The sequence below is a fragment of the Engraulis encrasicolus genome, chromosome 3, assembly GCF_034702125.1.
Source record: "Engraulis encrasicolus isolate BLACKSEA-1 chromosome 3, IST_EnEncr_1.0, whole genome shotgun sequence".
Classification (NCBI taxonomy): domain Eukaryota; kingdom Metazoa; phylum Chordata; class Actinopteri; order Clupeiformes; family Engraulidae; genus Engraulis; species Engraulis encrasicolus.
Window position 1 is genome coordinate 48,717,936 of NC_085859.1, and position 18,522 is coordinate 48,736,457.

An 18,522-nucleotide genomic window follows, 5' to 3' on the forward strand; every position below is an offset into this window, starting at 1 on the left:
GTTGCACAGATGAAATGTCCAAATCATGACTTTGTAGGAGTTTTGACTGTAGGTGTTTTCATGATCTATTCAGTTCTGGTCAGTTCTGTTCATCACATAATTACGAAAATCACACAGAATGTGCATTAGACTGTGTAGATTCAGAATCCGTTTAAAAAACTCAAAAAAGGGTTTTCCCGTTTTGGGAGCCAACGCATGGCAAGTAAAAACAGGTTCTCCCATGATTTGGTAGTCAATAACATTAGTATGTTTCATTAGAATGGCCAGGACTTTTCTGCAATTATGTGCTACCAGCACAGATTGTGAGCGAACACTGCTGAGGCCATTTCAATCACTCTGTTAAAACACACCTGGCTCACCTGGCCCAACATGTCCCTACCGATATACTTCACTGCTTGTCCTACTGTTTTAGCAGGAACGATACATAGGGTCATACTCAACACATTTCTGTACAACTGAGATTTTATCTCAAATTACTTTTTTCTTTTTTTCTTTTCTAATACAGCTGCTGGTCATCTTTATTGGGATAATCCACGTGAGAATGGTTTTCAAATTAACGAAAATGGTGAGATTTTTTATGTCAGCTACGGTTATGGATATGGAACATTCATGACTTTGGATGAGCTTCAACAGAGGGACTTTCTGAAAGGAGGTGATGTGTTCATCTCTTTCTTCATGCAAGGTCGGTGGTTCTCTAACTTTACAATGACTCAAATTGTAAATCTTGGAATATTGGAATGACATTAACTGATAAAATTAACACCAAATTTACAGTTCTGTTTTTATCAACTGTGTGACTTCCTGTTTTTTCAACGAAAGCCACACCAGTCACAGTCACACCATATCCACGATCATTTTGATTTTATAACCCCTTTATAGAAACAACACCTTTGTTTTAACTTTCCAACTTCTACATGTCATAGCACTAACACATACATATATTTCTAGGTCTAGCTGTGGACCATATTTACATGAAATACTGTATAAGGAACTTCCACGAGTGGTTATACACGATTTTAGCAGTCATGAACTTTATTTTAAAATAGACAAAGAATTTGAATGTCTTGCATTTCTCTGGAGACCTTAGACTCTGGACTAAGACATATTCAATGTAAACCACCAACCACATTATTTTTACAAGTATAGAACACACAAGAATACTCAACACTGACTTGATCTCTATCTCACACACAGATATTAGGCCTCTGTCCACAAACCACTCTCTACCCTGCCCCGCCATTCCACAGCTAAATGTCATGGCCATTTCTGAGGAGAGCAATTATTCATGTTTAAGGTACCCACCCCAATTCATTACTTCACAATGGGAATTTGGGATTACTTTTTGATATGTTCTCATGAATCCTTTAACTTTGTTATGTTGAGCTTTCCAAGTTAGAAATGCACTCTTTTTCATTTCTCTAAAACCTTTTATTCAATAAGAAGACACAAAAGGGCTTAGAGCGCTCAGGAGACAAACAATGTTACTCAGGTACTCATCTGCACCGGGTGGAATCCAAAAACAAGGAAAGAGCAGATGCACTCTGAGATGTGAGCAAAAATATTTTAAACGGCTTTAATATAATATAGCAAATCTGTTTAAAGACACATGGCCTACGTGCTGTGGCCACATTGGCCTTCTTCAGGGCATAGACAAAGAAAGTAGGTCAAAGATTTAAATGGCACCCATGGCACCCTTTTTATTCCATGTTCTATTCTGGGTTCTGAATACTTTGGTATTTCTGTTACTCTAGTCTGGGAAGCCGGGCAATAACATGAAAAGTACAGTACAGTCTGGCAATGCACCATCAGTGAAATTGTGGAACCAATGACTGCTGGCCACACCAATGACCAAATGGAAACATTTCATCAATGTTTTACATGTTCAGCATTCAGCGCATAGGAACCCAAAATTTAATTTTACATTTTTGGCACAAGCTGACTCATTTATATCACTTCCAGTCATTAGTGTGACTTAGTTGTGCAGATGCATATTACTGTAATAAATGTCCAATCCTCTGTCATATTGCCACAATGACTAAGATTGCAACATTTTACCAGTCACAATACTCATGTATGGTGTCAGGTGTAAATGATGCACAATGTTGAGTAGAAAATCTATTTGTTTTATGGAGCAGTTCTTAAACATTACTCCAGAATGTTTCAACTGTTTAATGGAATGAATGCATATGTTAACAACCAAAGTGAAAGCTGAAGTGAGAACCTGATTTTGACAACGGTTTTGTTTGTTTGTAAATTATATGATAATGTAATATAACACTATCCCAAATGGCTCCCAAATAGCACTCCAACACCTCAGCCAATCACTGCAGCCACTCTCGACACTCCAACCACTGCGGACACCACCGTAACATCTCCACCCAGCTCTACTGCTGAAACTCCAACCACTCCTGTCACAACTCCAACAGCTCCATACACTCCTGCCACCACTCCGTACACTCCTGCCACCAATCCAACTATTCCATCGTCTACTACCACTCCTCCCACTACCACAATCACCACTCCTGCCAGCTCAAATGCCACCAATGAAAGCACTCCAACCACCACTCCTGTCATCAGTCCAATCATTGCATCCAGCTCTACTGCCACCAGTCTGCCCCCTCCTGCTACTACTCCAAGCACTGGAGCCACCACTCCTGAGGCCACCCCAACCACTCCTGACGCCACTCTAACTTCTGCAATCAGCTCCACTCCAGACACACATACATCCACTCCAACAAATCCAACCTATGCTATGAGCTCTGCCACCACTACTACCAATCCTGCCAGCATTTCAACTTCTGTAGGACTGAATCCTGCCACCACTCCAGCAACTCTAACCACTGTAGCCAGCTCTACTGACATCACTCCAACCAGTGCAGACACCCGTCCAACAACTGCATTTAGCTTGACGGCCATCACTTCAACTCCAATCTCGGTAGCCATCTCCACTGCCACTGAAGCCACCACTCCAAACACTCCCACCACCACCACTACAAATCCAACCTCTCTAGTCAGCGCTGCAGCCCCCATTTCTGCCACCACTCTGCCTCAGCAGCCTGCCACCTCTTCAGCCAGCCTTACTGACACCATCCCAACAACTACAGATATGACAGATACAACTCCAGCCGCCACTCTGTCCACTCCTGTCATGACCCCAACGTCTGCATCTAGCTCTCCTGTCACCATTCCAATCACGCTGCCAACTCTTGTCACCACAACAACCACTGAATTAAGCTTTGCTTCCACCATTCCATTCAATACATCTCCTCATTCCACTACCACAACATCTACAAGCACTACCAACCCAAACACAGAAGACCCTGATAAGGATAGCAAGTAGGTCACTGCTCAAGTTCCTCTTCTTTTCAATAAATACTCGTTTGAAATAAAGAGAAGCAGTTGATGGTAGTCAGGCCATGCCCTTCTAGTGACGCAACACCTTCAGCGTTGCTTCTAGTCAAGCCAAGAGCAATGTAAATATCGTCTCTGATCTCCAGAAAAATCGGGAACTCCACACACTTTTTCGGAAACCAGTAAACCAGTTGCAAACCTAGGGAGACGGGTCAACCATGCCGTTTGGGAAATGTTAATTGTTATGCTCTTGGTCAGACCAAGTCTCGAAGAGATTTGAAGTCGATGGTAATCAGGCTAAGTTAAGGGGTAACACACTGCAAATACCCACAAGGGTCATTTCACGTGAAATCAGACACTTTGGGACCCGACCGACCCGGATTTCGATCATACTTGGTGTGCCTTTTCAGTAGCAAGGTAGCACCCCAGAACTGCATTGGTTTGAATCTGACACTAATATTAAGGGAGAAACAGACTAGGAAAGGTTCACATGTGAGGGTAGGACACTATACATTCAGCCTTAAATATATCAGTCAGTGTTAGTCACAAAAAGATGCCTGTGGTGTTGTTTGAAAGCTCTTTTCTGGCTCTACATATTACACAATCACCTTGGAATACAACTACTCTCAGAATATGAATTATGATAAATTGAAAAATTAGAAATTTAATATCTAAAAGACCTATATTTTAAAATGGCCAGTTCCTTGTCCAAACATAGCCGGCAATGTCATGAGCAGCACCTAAAATGCTGGTGTTCGGTTTGTTATTCATTTCAGAGAGAATTTGACTCACAAATATGGCGTCATACAGACCACTTACTAATAATATGGTAATACCATAGTAGCATCACATGACAAAACAAAAACAAAACAAAAATGGTCAGTGTCCATGGTCCCAGGTTTCAGAAACTAAGGCAGTCCATTTATACACACCAAATGATGATATGTGAATGTTTGAACATTCCTTCTCTGTGTACCTGTGCCATCTTCCCTTTACCGTACTTTAAAGAGATAATCAATGGCTACACTCTCATTTTGTACTCTACCAGTGCATTTGAAGCAACAGCTGTGTCTTTTGTAGATAATGTATAAGTACGTCCCGTTGCAGTTACAGGTTCCACTACCAGAAGCACATCCTGATGATCCATGACAAGTCTATCTGGTCTGAAGGGAAAAGTGAAGGATGGAGATGGCCCATGAGGATGCAGGAAGTTCAGTTTCACCTCTCCAGTGCTCGGCATACATTCCTCAGCACATGCTAGCCACCAGTTGCCATCATATACAGCTACAACATACCCTTTGATGCTTGAAAATGTAACACATTCCTTTACTGAGCTCGCCCTTTCAACTCTGCCTTCTCTGAATGCTCAAAATGGCCTAACTTCCACTGTGTCCATTGACAATGGGCAGAAGCTGTGTAGTTTTTGAGTACCTGGAATAGTTCTTGCAGATTCAAACCTTTTCAACAGGTTCTCAGCTTCATGATGGTACATCTCTGTTGTGGCAAACTGGCAATGGATGTTCTTGACATTATCCTTGACTGACTCCCTTGAACCAGGAACGTTTTTAAAACTATAGTTTTGTAATTCAAGATGCTATTCAATCATTTCACTGGAACAACCAGTGCAGGCCACAATCCATCCATTTGTATGCTACTACCAAGATCAGTTGAAACTGGGAAAAAAATCTGTTTTGTTGTTATTTCAGACTGCAACATTCATGATACAATTGCTGTACATCTGTTTCAGAAGCTCCTAATTCAGTTCCTCAGTGACACTTCATCAATGACAGAACGTCCAAAGAAGATCCTATATTTTTTCTGATGGCTGTGCTGCACAATATAAGAACCTTAAAAACACAACAAATTTGTGCCACCACGAGGCAGATTTTCACATACCTGCAGAGTGGCACTTTTTTGCCACATCACATGGAAAAGGTCCATGTGATGGCGTTGGAGGGACAGTTAAATGGCTTGCTGCACGAGCAAGTCTGCAGCGTCCTATTGACAATTAAATTGTAACGCCATACCAACTGTTTGAATTTGTCAAGGATAATGTCAAGAACATCCATTGCCAGTTTGCCACAACAGAGATGTACCATCATGAAGCTGAGAACCTGTTGAAAAGGTTTGAATCTGCAAGAACTATTCCAGGTACTCAAAAACTACACAGCTTCTGCCCATTGTCAATGGACACAGTGGAAGTTAGGCCATTTTCAGCATTCAGAGAAGGCAGAGTTGAAAGAGTGAGCTCAGTAAAGGAATGTGTTACATTTTCAATCATCAAAGGGTACGTTGTAGCTGTATATGATGGCAACTGGTGGCTAGCATGTGCTGAGGAATGTATGCCGAGCACTGGAGAGGTGAAACTGAACTTCCTGCATCCTCATGGGCCATCTCCATCCTTCACTTTTCCCTTCAGACCAGATAGACTTGTCATGGATCATCAGGATGTGCTTCTGGTAGTGGAACCTGTAACTGCAACGGGACGTACTTATACATTATCTACAAAAGACACAGCTGCTGCTTCAAATGCACTGGTAGAGTACAAAATGAGAGTGTAGCCATTGATTATCTCTTTAAAGTACGGTAAAGGGAAGATGGCACAGGTACACAGAGAAGGAATGTTCAAACATTCACATATCATCATTTGGTGTGTATAAATGGACATCTGCCTTAGTTTCTGAAACCTGGGACCATGGACACTGACCATTTTTGTTTTGTTTTTGTTTTGTCATGTGATGCTACTATGGTATTACCATATTATTAGTAAGTGGTCTGTATGATGCCATATTTGTGAGTCAACTTCTCTCTGAAATGAATAAAAAACCGAACACCAGCATTTTAGGTGCTGCTCATGACATTGCCGGCTACGTTTGGACAAGGAACTGGCCATTTTAAAATTTAAGTTTTTTAGATATTCAATTTTTAATTTTTCAATTTATCATAATTCATATTCTGAGAGTAGTTGTATTCCAAGGTGATTGTGTAATATGTAGAGCCAGAAAAGAGCTTTCAAACAACACCACAGGCATCTTTTTGTGACTAACACTGACTGATATATTCAAGGCTGAATGTATAGTGTCCTACCCTCACATGTGAACCTTTCCTAGTCTGTTTCTCCCTTAATATTAGTGTCAGATTCAAACCAATGCAGTTCTGGGGTGCTACCTTGCTACTGAAAAGGCACACCAAGTATGATTGAAATCCGGGTCGGTCGGGTCCCAAGGTGTCTGATTTCACGTGAAATGACCCACAAGCACTCAAACATGTACGGTACAATTACAAATTACAGTGACAAACACATTTACAGTGAAAACCCTCACACACATACTAACATGAAACGCAGTGCACTGAGCGCCCAGCTGTGTGTTTTAAGTTGGCAAGGAAATTTTAATTATTTTTTACATTATTCTGAAATGTGATAATTTCATTTTACACTTTCTCCCACAAGCACCTCCACCATTCCAACCACTGAAGAAAGCTATACTGCCACCACATCATCTACTCCAATCTCCTTATCCATCTCCACTGCCACTGAAGCAACCACTCCGAACACTCCTGCCACCACCCCAACAACTCCAACCTCAGTAGCCAGCTCTACTGCCAGCATTTCTGCCACCACTCCAACCTCTGTAGGATTGATTTCTGCCACCACAGCTGAGGGGTAACAGACCACAAACACACACAGGCACTCGAACATGTACAATTGCAAATTACAACTCATGCATTTCACTACGAGTTCTTTAGTTTTTAATATGTTGAGTGTGAGATTATTGACTGCAAACCACTACACTAGATGTTTGACCTCATTGCAATGTAATGTTTCGTCCCTGTCATGTATGTGGTCTATAATTTTGGTTTCCTCTGCAAATTGTAGACATTTGATAGATGGGAAGTTGGAGTTGTTGGTGTTTAAAGAGAACAACAGGAGTGACAATACACAACCTTGTGGTGCGCCAGTGTACAGGATTTTGGTTCATGAAATATTCTGGATTTTGACACACTGGATTCAATTAGAAAAGATGTTAAGTAGCCAGTGACAAAGTGAAGGGCTGACACCCATGGAAAGGAGTTTTGCAGTCTGATAGGCCGGATAGTGTTGAGAATCAATGAATAGCACACCAACGTAGGTGGACTTACAGTCAAGGTGTTGTAGAATGAATTGAGTGCAAGTACACCAGTCCCTTATTTGCCCTGTAGGTAAATTGGTGAGAGTCTAGTGTTATGTGTGACAGGAACCCACAGACTAAGTAGTCCAACACTTTCATAACAAACAGTGGTGAGAGCGACAGACCGACAGAGCTCTGGGATGATCACAGCTTATTTAAAACATGCAGGCACAGTTAAGAGACCAGATAAACATGTATAGTAGGTGACGATAGCTGCAAGTTTGTTAGCACTTGTTGCTATTCTCAACTACATCTTCAATTTTTTTAATTATTCTGAAATGTGATCATTTAATTTCACACTTTCTCCCACAAGCACCTTCACCATTCAAACCACTGAAGAAAGCTATACTGCCACCGCTCCATCTCCTCCAGTCTCTGTAGCCATCTCCATTGCCACTGAAGCCACCACTCCAAACACTCCCACCACCACTACAAATCCAACCTCTCTAGTCAGCGCTACAGCCCCCATTTCTGCCACCACTCTGCCTCAGCAGCCTGCCACCTCTTCAGCCAGCCTTACTGACACCATCCCAACAACTACAGATATGACAGAAACAACTCCAGCCACCACTCTGTCCACTCCTGCCATGACCCCAACCTCTGCATCTAGCTCTCCTGTCACCATTCCAACCACGCTGCCAACTCAGGTCACCACAACAACCACTGAATTAAGCTTTGCTTCCACCACTCCAATCAATACACTCTCTCCTCCTTCCACTACCACATCATCTACAAGCACTGCCAACCCGAACACAGATGACCCTGATAAGGATGGCAAGTAGGTCACTGCTCAAGTTCCTCTTATTTTTAATAAACACTCATTTTAGAAGAAGAGAAGCAGTTGAGGTGTAACAGACCACAAATACACACAGGCACTCAAACATGTACAATTACAAACTACATGGACACACACATTTACAGTGAAAACCCTCAGACACATACTGACATGAAACACAGTGAGTGTACTGACCACCCGGCTGTGTGTCACAAGTTGCAAGCAAATTTTAAGATTTTTTTCATTATTCTGAAATGTGGTCGTTTAATTTCACACTTTCTCCCACAAGCACCTCCAGCCTTCCAACCACCAAAGAAAGCTATACTGCCTCTACTCCAATCTCCGTAGCCATCTCCACTGCCACTGAAGCAACCACTCCAAACACTCCTGCCAACACCCCAACAAGTCAAACCTCAGTAGCCAGCTCTACTGCCCCCATTTCTGAAAGCACTCCAACCTCTGCAGGAGTGATTTCTGCCACCACAGCTGAGGGGTAACGGACTAAAAACACACACAGGCACTCAAACATGTACAATTGCAAATTATAACTCATGCATTTGACTAGGAGTTATTTTGGGTTTGATGTTGAGTGTGAGATTATTGACTGCAAACCACTACACTAGATATTTGACCTCATCACAATGTAATGTTTCGTCCCTGTCATGTATGAGGTCTATAATTGTGGTGTCTTCTGCAAATGTTAGACATTTGATAGATGGGAAGTTGGAGTTGTTGGTGTATAGAGACAACAACAGGAGTGACAATACACAACCTTGTGGTGCGCCAGTGTACAGGATCTTGGTTCATGAAATATTCTGGATTTTGACACACTGGTTTCAATTAGAAAAGATGTTAAGTAGCCAGTGACAAAGTGAAGGGCTGACACCCATGGACAGGAGTTCTGCAATCTGATAGGCAGGGTAGTGTTGTGAATCAATGTATAGGACACCGGCATTGGTGGACTTACAGTCAAGGTGTTGTAGAATGAAGTGAGTGCAAGTACACCAGTCCCTTGTTTGCACTGTAGGTAAATATGTGAAAGCCTAGTGTAATGTGTGACAGGAACTCATAGACTAAGCATTCAAACACTTTCATAACAAACAGTGGTGAGATCGACAGGCCTGTAATCCTCAGCACAGGCGATGATGTTTTTTGGATTCTGGGATGATCACAGCCGATTTAAAACATGCAGGCAAAGTTAAGAGACCAGTTAAAGATGTAGGTGATAATAGCAGCAAGTTTGTTGTCACTTGTTGCTAATCTCAATTGCATCTTCAATTATTTTTTCTTTATTCTGAAATGTGATCATTTAATTTCACACTTTCTCCCACAAGCACTTCAACCATTCCAACCACTGAAGAACGCTCTACTGCCACCGCTCCATCTACTCCAGTCTATGTAGCCATCTCCACTGCCACTGAAGCCACCACTCCAAACACTCCCACCACCACCACTACAAATCCAACCTCTCTTGTCAGCGCTACAGCCCCCATTTCTGCCACCACTCTGTCTCAGCAGCCTGCCACCTCTTCAGCCAGCCTTACTGACACCATCCCAACAACTACAGATATGACAGAAACATCTCCAGCCACCACTCTGTCCACTCCTGCCATGACCCCAAGCTCTCCTGTCACCATTCCAACCACGCTGCCAACTCTGGTCACCACAACAACCACTGAATTAAGCTTTGCTTCCACCACTCCAATCAATACATCTCCTCATTCCACTACCAACCCAAACACAGATGACCCTGATAAGGATGGCAAGTAGGTCAAAGCTCAAATTCCTCTTCTTTTCAATAAATACTAGTTTCAGAAGAATAGAAGTAGTTGAGGGGTCACAGACTACAGTACACACAGGCATTCAAACATGTACAATTACAAAATACATCGACACACATATTTACAGTGAACACCCGCGCACATACTGACATAAAACACAGAACACTGAACGCCCACCTGTGTGTCACAAGTTGCAAGCAAGTGGCGATAGAGAGTGAGATTCCTTGTGCCGCTGTGGCTGAGGAAAATCATTGGACAAGAACATGCCAACCAAAATGTGTGAAAACATTCAATCAGGAAACAGTAGCAAAACTTAATGTTGAACTCTACAGTGCTTCATCCCAACTTGTCAATTTCTGACTACCTGATTAGATGGACGTTTTTGATATATAAGGTATGCCCTTGTTGTGAAAAAGTGACGTGCACCTCAAAGTTGCCCCCTTGTGGCAGCATGACTTCACTGACGGTTAGGATTAGGAAAAGGTCTGGGTTTAGGTGACCTAATCAACATGTGACGTGGCAGCTATATCGGTATCTGTGCATATCTGTGCAAATTTGAGTGTCATCAGCATAGATGAGACATAGATAAGACACCTAAGTACGTAGTAATGGGCAGTATATTTCATCCGATCAACTGTCTTTTTTGAGGTTTCTTAAAATATGCACTTGTTCTTGAACAATTTTCTTTTGTTTCTAGCTTCCAGCCAATGTAAAAGATTAAGTTAAAATCTGATTGTGAAGAAATAGATGTGGTATATTTTTAAATTATTCAGAAATATGACTATTTAATTGAACACTTTCTCCCAAAAGCACCTCCACCACTCCAACCACTCCTGTCACCACTCCAACCATTGACGCCAGTTCTACAGCCACTGAAGCCACTTCTTCTGCCACCACATCAACCACGCCTGACACCACTCGAACCTCTGCAACCAGCTCCACTTCAGTCACTCCAGACACCACTCCAACCAGCTCTACTGCCACTGATGCCACCACTCCAAACACCCCTACCACCAGCCCAACAAATCCAACCTCTGCTCTCAGCTCTGCTGCCACCATTCATGCCAGAACTCCAACCTCACCAGGACAGAATCCTGCCACCACTCCAACCATTGTAGTCAGCTCTAATGCAATCACCGCAACTACTCCTGTTACCACTGCTCTCACCAGTCCCACCACTCCAAGCAGCTCTACTGCCACTGAAACCACCTCTCCTGCCACCACTCCAGCCCCTCCTGACACCTCTCTAACCTCTGCAACCAGCTCCACTTCAGCCACCCCTAACACTACTCCAACAACTCAAACCTCTGAAAACAGCTCTACACTCACCACTAGTACGAATCCTGCCAGCACCGCAATCTCTGTAATCAGCTCTACTGTCAACTCTCCAAGCACCACCGCAGCCATTCCTGACACCACTCTAACCTCTGCAAGCAGCCCCCCTCCAACCACTCCTGCCCCAATTCCAACAACTCCAAACTCTGCAGTCGTCACTCCTTCCACCACTCATGTGAACTCTCCTACTACTGAAGCCAGCTCCACTGACACCACCCCAACCACAACCACTCCTGCCACCATCCCAACCACTCCTGGCAACACCCCAAACACCATCCCAATCATTCCTGAGACCATCCCAACCACACCTGCCAACAACCCAACCACCATCCCAACCATTCCTGAGACCAACCCAACCACTCCTGCGACCACTCAAACCATACCTGCCACCACCCCAACCAGCACTCCAAACACCACGCCAGCCACCACTACAAACACTACCCCAACCACCACTCCAAATACTAACCCACCCACCTCAACCACCATCCCAACCACTCCTACCAACACCCAGACCACCATTCCAACCACTCCAACCACTACCCCAACCGCCACTCCAAAGACTACCCCAACCACCATCCCAACCACTTCTGCGACTAGCCTAACCACTCAAAACACTCCTGCCACCAGCTCAACAACTACCCCAAACACTAACCCAACCACCATCTCAACTAGTCCAACCACCACGCCAGCCACCACTTCAACCACTGCATCCAGCTCCACTGCCACAACAAGCACCATCAATCCAGACACAGAGGACCCTGATAAGGATGTCGAGTAAGTCACAGCTTCAACACTTCATTTTTCCAGTATTTAGTCATTCAGAGCATCACTTCACAAGACATTTGGGGCAACTTATCGCTCATACCAAGAAGTCTGTTTTGTCTAAATTTAATGCAAGACTTGATGCAAGATACTAGGTGGATGGCAGCCAAAGCAAACCAGACATATATGAAACTTACACAAAATGTTCCATAAAGAAAACATAAGGGGGAGTGGGGTTAATAGTGCGAAAGGGTAAGTACGCATAGGGCAAATTACTATATTTGATCACTTACAATTACTTGCACAGCTATCACAAATGCCCCCTACCATGCCTCTCTATAAGGGTGTACAACTAAGTGGGTTATATCAAGTTAATCAGGGGAAATCAGGCTTTCACACACATAATGACATTTGACCACTCAGCAGTGGCCTGAAGCCTGTTTTCACTTGGGAGTTGAGATTTGTGTGTCCCATAAAGGGTTAAAATATAATTTTATATAATATATAAATCACTGGTACAATTGATCCCAAAGCAGTGGTCAATTGCACAACTTATCCTGCATGTGGAACAAGTTGTACAAAAGTACTATAGCTCAAAAGTTTCCAGAGATGCACAACATCCTGAATTATACGTTCATATATTACATGGATGCACAACTATCATGGCCTCTCCTTACTGTCACCCTAGGTAAAAACTGGTACTATGTACCCCACTCTCCCATACAATGAATGTGGCCCATGTCTTAGTTTCTCATATGAATATGGTATTAATCAACATTGCTTATTGCCACATAAACACTGTAGATGGAGTTTGTATGGTAGTGTATGTGTGCTTACTTATATGACACGTGTCCAATAACTGTATAAACATTACTTTAGAATTACTTTGGCAGTTTAATTTCAATTCCTTCCTTTTTTGTATGACTGATCCAGATAAACATGATAAACATCTTCATACTGAAATATTATTTACTGTGTATGCCTACTGTATAGTTGTAATTATAATTCTTGGTGTGAGTGGCCCTTTATAGAGTTCTGATAGACTAACTTATCGATTTGGGGCTTGTTTTTTTCCAGGCCTTGTGACAGCATTTTGTGCAGCTTCTCTCCGAAGATGGCAAGCTCCCCCCTCATCCTGCTCTTCACTTTGCTCCTGTTGATGACTCACGGATGTCCATCCTGCATCATGGTCTAGACCTGTAAAGCACAGTACCATGCCTTTGGATGACAGCACATGAAGTTAATGCTATGGGATAACACACTCCCTGCTTACTATTACATGTAATTATGGACTAACAAGGGTTAAATCAGAGCACCAAAAGTTAGATCCTATAGGTGGTATTATTTCGTTTTTGTGTAACACATCTAATAGCTAGACATATCAGCAAAATTATTATTTAGCTGATTTATTACATTTTGCTCCAGAAACAACTTGAGGATTGTACCGCATGCCATTTCCAAATAACCTGTGCACTCTACCTTGTCTTGTTGGAACGAAGGTGTATATATTTTGCCTTAAACAGCCCCTAAAATTGTGTTCATTTTGTACACTGAGACTACACTGTCTGAATGCAATGAACCATTTATAAAGCTTTTACGCATGATTAAAAAAACTTTATTTTTCTTTACTTTCTTATTTTTAACCCTCACCCTACCCCAGAAATATTGCAAAGAGCTTTATATTCTTCTCTGTGCCTCGGCTTGACTGACGAGACCTTTGTTATGACAGCTCTGAAGTATGGAATGTTTTTGAACGTGCTTATTGCTGAAACTCAACTGATTACTTAGATATTTTAGATTGGCCCCAGCGTTTAACATTGGCTGCGCTTTTCACTAAAAAGCTTAAAACAAGCTAACTCCGTGATGTCGCAGCATTTCTCAGAATGTCTCATCATTAGATACATTATGTGGCTTGGCAAATCGATGGTGAAACTTTCATTTTACGCAATCCTTTAATGACAGCCTGGTCTTATCATGTTTTGGTAATCATTTAGTACAGAGGGTCCAGACCAGTGCTAATTGAGAACCGATCTCAGGCAAGTACTGTCCGGGCAAGTATGGGTATTTTCAACAGATGTTGGGTGCTAATAGAGTGACAGAGATTTTCTTAATCTGAGTCACTCCTGTATGGAGGATGGCTTGATAGACATGATAGAGCACTGATGGTTAAAGTATTTATAGGTTTGTCATAGGCCTATGGTAATGGAAGTGAAGTGAAGTGAAAGTGAAAGCCCACCTGGGAAACTCCAACTCCCATTGTCATTGTAACACAGCAAACAAGTATACACTGCAGACTGCATGCGACAAAATCGCATATAATTGCAAGGGGGCAGCCCCAAATGGCACCCCATTGGAGGAGTGCCGAGGGACGGTACCATGCTCTGCTTACCTCAGTCATGGAGGAGGCTGGGGGAGAGAAAGCATTAAGATGGCCATGCCATCCCATTAGCAGAGCATGAATTTGCAGTGTACTGTATTCCTATTGACACCATTCTAACTCTACTTAGAGTGGGAATCTGACAGGATTATAATTGTCTGAAAATATTTTTCATGTAGTTTTGAAGTTTCCTATTTCAGATTACAAAGGCTAAACAGGAGAAGGTTGGGAAACTTCTATGAAGAACAACATATTTCAAACGGAAAAGAGTTACCTGGGAAATACTGCCCTCTAGGGTCTTGAATAACAATTGCAAAAAACCCTCCTTTGCCTTGTGCTCGAAATAAACAGTGCAAGCCTGAGCCACTTAAAAAGTTATGACCCATTCTGTATCATTGTTTCAGTCTGTCGGGTTTCAGTCAGGCGCATTAAAGGGTCAAAAATGGAGACTGGGGGTCATAATTTCAGCTTACCCTATATAATACTCAAATGATAAAGGAAGAGCTGGTGGTGAAAAAAGACAACAAAACTCAAAAGAATGAAAAGATAGTTGAGTGTCTACATATTTTGGGTCATTTTATTGCTGTTTATGAGCAATTATGCTGTTTGAATGTTGTCAAAAGTCAAAAACAACAACTTAAATTCATTCCTCAGGTCAATATTGTATTGGAAAATGTGTTAATTTGTCTCTGTAGTTTACTTCAAAAGTTATGACCTATTATCAGTCATTGTTTCAATCTGTTGGGTTCCTGTCAGGTGCATGAAATGGTTAAAAATGAAGGCCATGGGACATTATTTCAGCTTGGCACCTGGCAGATTCTGGAAGTAGACACTATAAAGATACAAAAAAATTAGGTGGCGTAAAAAAAAGCCAGGGGGTGCGCGTCGACCCCCCTTTCCAACCCTACTATATGTAGAATCTTTCCAATGCAATTAAGGAGTTACTAACTGCGCGTCTCCAGGAGAAGCAGTGGTCAGGAAGCGATTCATTCAAACAGGTTCCTTACTTGGAAAACTATGCATCCCCGGCAGATATTAGGTCATTTTTACTCCATTAGTAGCTATTTTAATCAGTTCATGTGTGTTTTCAAACTGTTAAGACAAATATTAAAGCTCAACTATAATTTCAAGACAATGTCAAATGGATTTATTACACGGGTATTGTGAGGGGAAAATGATACTTTGGGTCGGAAGATTTCATCCGTGTAAGTGATTACACTTTTCTCGAGGTGTTAGTCACAAAGCACAATCCTCTACCTGTTTCCCCCCCGCATAACATAGGCCTATTGCTGTGCACCCTGCTTTTATTGCTGTGCAATAGGATAGCCTATAAGTGGCATTAAACAATAAATAAGCAAACAGGAACTTGTATTCAGATTAACTGGCCTTCTTGGTGGTTCGTAGTCAGTGCTTTACTGCATTTGTTTTTGGAAAAAAAAATATATATATATTTTTTTTTTTTTTTTTTTGTGCAAAATCATTAAAAGGGGGACTAATACTAATGTAGGGGGGGCTAAAGCCCCCCTAAAATAGGCCTAACAACGGGCCTGACGCCCATAGAGAGGATCATGATCCACTTCAGCAGTCTCAGCACATGTTGACAAGGATGTGTCTTTGAGTGAAATTCAGCTTCCTACTGTTAGTGGCATTCATACCCCAAACTATGTCAGTCCTACTTCACTTTAAGCATTTTTCTTGGTACGCCATCACTTTTTACCACCACATAGGCTTGACACCATCTACATCAAATTTGTTTATCATGGTCTCATCAGAGACAAAGGATATTCTATGGATTGCTGGAACCATGTGTGATCAAATGACAGCAAGATGAACAAATTTGCTTTGATTTGTGCAAAGAGAGGCCTACTCACTTTTGCACCAGCATAATTTTACAAAAAATATAATTATGACCAAAGATATAGCCTATAGGCCTAGCCTAGTAAGGCAGCCGGACGTTCCACATGTCCCCAACACCCCCTTCAGCACGGGGGGCAACTGCCATCTTCTGCCACTGCCACTTCTTTCGCAAATTTCAACAGAACAACGCTCTCGTTCCCCACAAATCCCTTGCACGAGGCTTCGTTCTATTTCGTGCCATTTTCTAGTTACCCTTTCAATAGGCACGGTCACAACCAAGCATAAAAATGCCTGATCAACACGAGATCTGCTTAGTCTAATAAAGGTGGAGTTGAATGCTTGGCAAACAAATTGGACAGTTTTTTCTAACGTGATTTCCCAAGACATAAAAAACGCTGCTTCATACTTGGAGCAGCGAGTGAGCTGCCTCACAATAATTTAATGAAACAGTAGGCCTATTGGAGGAAGATATTTTATGAGATGATATACTTGAGTAGCCCTACGTCACCCTCCACCTGAAGTCTGTCCCAATCTGTAGGGGAAAATTTGATTTCTCTTTATTGTCGAGGGAATGACTCGCTTTTGAATTTCACTCCAAACGAGTTGAAGTTCAAGTGGAAGTGGAAGTGGTAGTAATGGGACGCAGTTTAAGTCTGCCTTGACATTTAGCTCAGTGTTCCTGTACCTGTGCGCCCATGTCAAACTGTTGTTGTGATTGAGAGTTCGCGGTTCGAGCCCAGAGTGGCAAACTAGTAGCCTGGTGAACCAGCGCCACCCGCTGGACGGCAAAATGTTTTGTCTACGGGTGGGTCTGGCCTCGCATAATGATTCAATGAAGCCAGAATGCCATGAATCTGGCAAACCAATTACAACGCAAAGATGTGTTTTGAATCAAAGCGGGCAGGGTTTTGAGGGAAGGTTGTTCTCATCAACAATCTTCGGATGTATTATGCATCGAGGCCAGACTAAATTAGACATCCACATTTAGTCTGGTTTATCAGGCTAGCAAACTAGAGCAGATGAGAACCGTCACACATGTACAGTATGTATAATATAGTATGCAGTGTGTGTGTGTGTGTGTGTGTGTGTGTGTGTGTGTGTGTGTGTGTGTGTGTGTGTGTGTGTGTGTGTGTGTGTGTTTGTGTGTGTGTGTGTGTGTGTGTGTGTGTGTGTGTGTGTGTGTGTGTGTGTGTGTGTGTGTGTGTGTGTGTGTGTGTGTCTGTGTGTGTGTGTGTGTCTGTGTGTGTGTCTGAGGGTGTGTAATAGGATACTGTCTCCAAGGCTGTGTTATCAATGGTGCTCATGCTGTTGTAGACCAGAGTGCTGCTGAGTAGAACAGCCAGACAGAAGATCCATGTGTCATGTTTCTCATCACCTTGGGGGAAAGGAGAAACAAGTGAAATCTGTAGAATAACTTTTAGACATCCTTGATAATGTGTATGGGAAAGACAGTGCGTGCCATTTTAATACATTGTACACAAGAAAAAAAAAGTGCTAAAACAAGAACTTCTGTGCTATGAGCATAGGTCCCTACATGACAATAAGCCAAACAAAAAGAATCTGAGTATGTCTTCCTTGAAGTTAAGTAAACAATTGATAATGGGCAAAAACAGGATATAGCTGACTGTGGTTTATCATATCATGTCATGGGCAGTCATGGGTGAGCGGTTAGGGCGTCAGACTTGCATCCCAGAGGTTGCCGGTTCGACTCCCGACCCGCCAGGTTGGTGGGGGGAGTACTCAACCAGTGCTCTTCCCCATCCTCCTCCATGACTGAGGTACCCTGAGCATGGTACCGTCCCACCGCACTGCTCCCCATGGGGCGCCACTGAGGGCTGCCCCCTTGCACGGGTGAGGCATAAATGCAATTTCGCAGTGTGCAGTGTTCACTTGTGTGCGGTGGAGTGCTGTGTCACAATGACAATGGGAGTTGGAGTTTCCCAATGGCCTTTCACTTTTTTTTTTTTTTATATTCAATCAATCAATCAATCAATAAAGCAATCATAGCACATTATCATATGCAAGTTATCATTTAAAGAGAGGGTACATGAAGAAGATCACCGCTCATATCAACCCTACAAGTTATTCAAAGGCAGATGAAAATAAAGCTATTTT

The 18,522-nt window shown here is 42.5% G+C and overlaps 3 protein-coding genes across 3 annotated transcripts in view; 2 read left to right on the top strand and 1 right to left on the bottom strand.

The window, feature by feature from the left end:
- The window catches only part of LOC134445119 (meprin A subunit beta-like), a 32,980-nt gene extending 22,915 nt beyond the window's left edge, over positions 1–10,065 (top strand). The window contains exons 13-18 of the mRNA XM_063194204.1: positions 506–682; positions 1,195–1,294; positions 6,803–7,015; positions 7,834–8,298; positions 8,585–8,788; positions 9,630–10,065. Coding sequence (XP_063050274.1) covers positions 506–682; positions 1,195–1,294; positions 6,803–7,015; positions 7,834–8,298; positions 8,585–8,788; positions 9,630–10,065 — 1,595 coding nt within the window. The remainder of the gene's footprint in view (positions 1–505; positions 683–1,194; positions 1,295–6,802; positions 7,016–7,833; positions 8,299–8,584; positions 8,789–9,629) is intronic.
- A 462-nt stretch (positions 10,066–10,527) lies between these two features.
- On the top strand, positions 10,528–11,988 carry LOC134445120 (mucin-2-like; the record flags this gene model as incomplete). The annotated part of the gene is made up of 2 exons (XM_063194205.1): positions 10,528–10,559; positions 10,887–11,988. Coding segments are annotated over exons 1-2 (1,134 nt in total), but the record flags the coding sequence as incomplete, so codon positions are not given.
- A 4,541-nt stretch (positions 11,989–16,529) lies between these two features.
- Positions 16,530–18,522, bottom strand: part of LOC134445121 (guanylate-binding protein 4-like) — a 4,693-nt gene continuing 2,700 nt past the window's right edge. The window contains exons 4-5 of the mRNA XM_063194206.1: positions 17,679–17,782; positions 16,530–16,634 (exon numbers count right to left, since the gene is read on the bottom strand). Coding sequence (XP_063050276.1) covers positions 16,530–16,634; positions 17,679–17,782 — 209 coding nt within the window. The remainder of the gene's footprint in view (positions 16,635–17,678; positions 17,783–18,522) is intronic.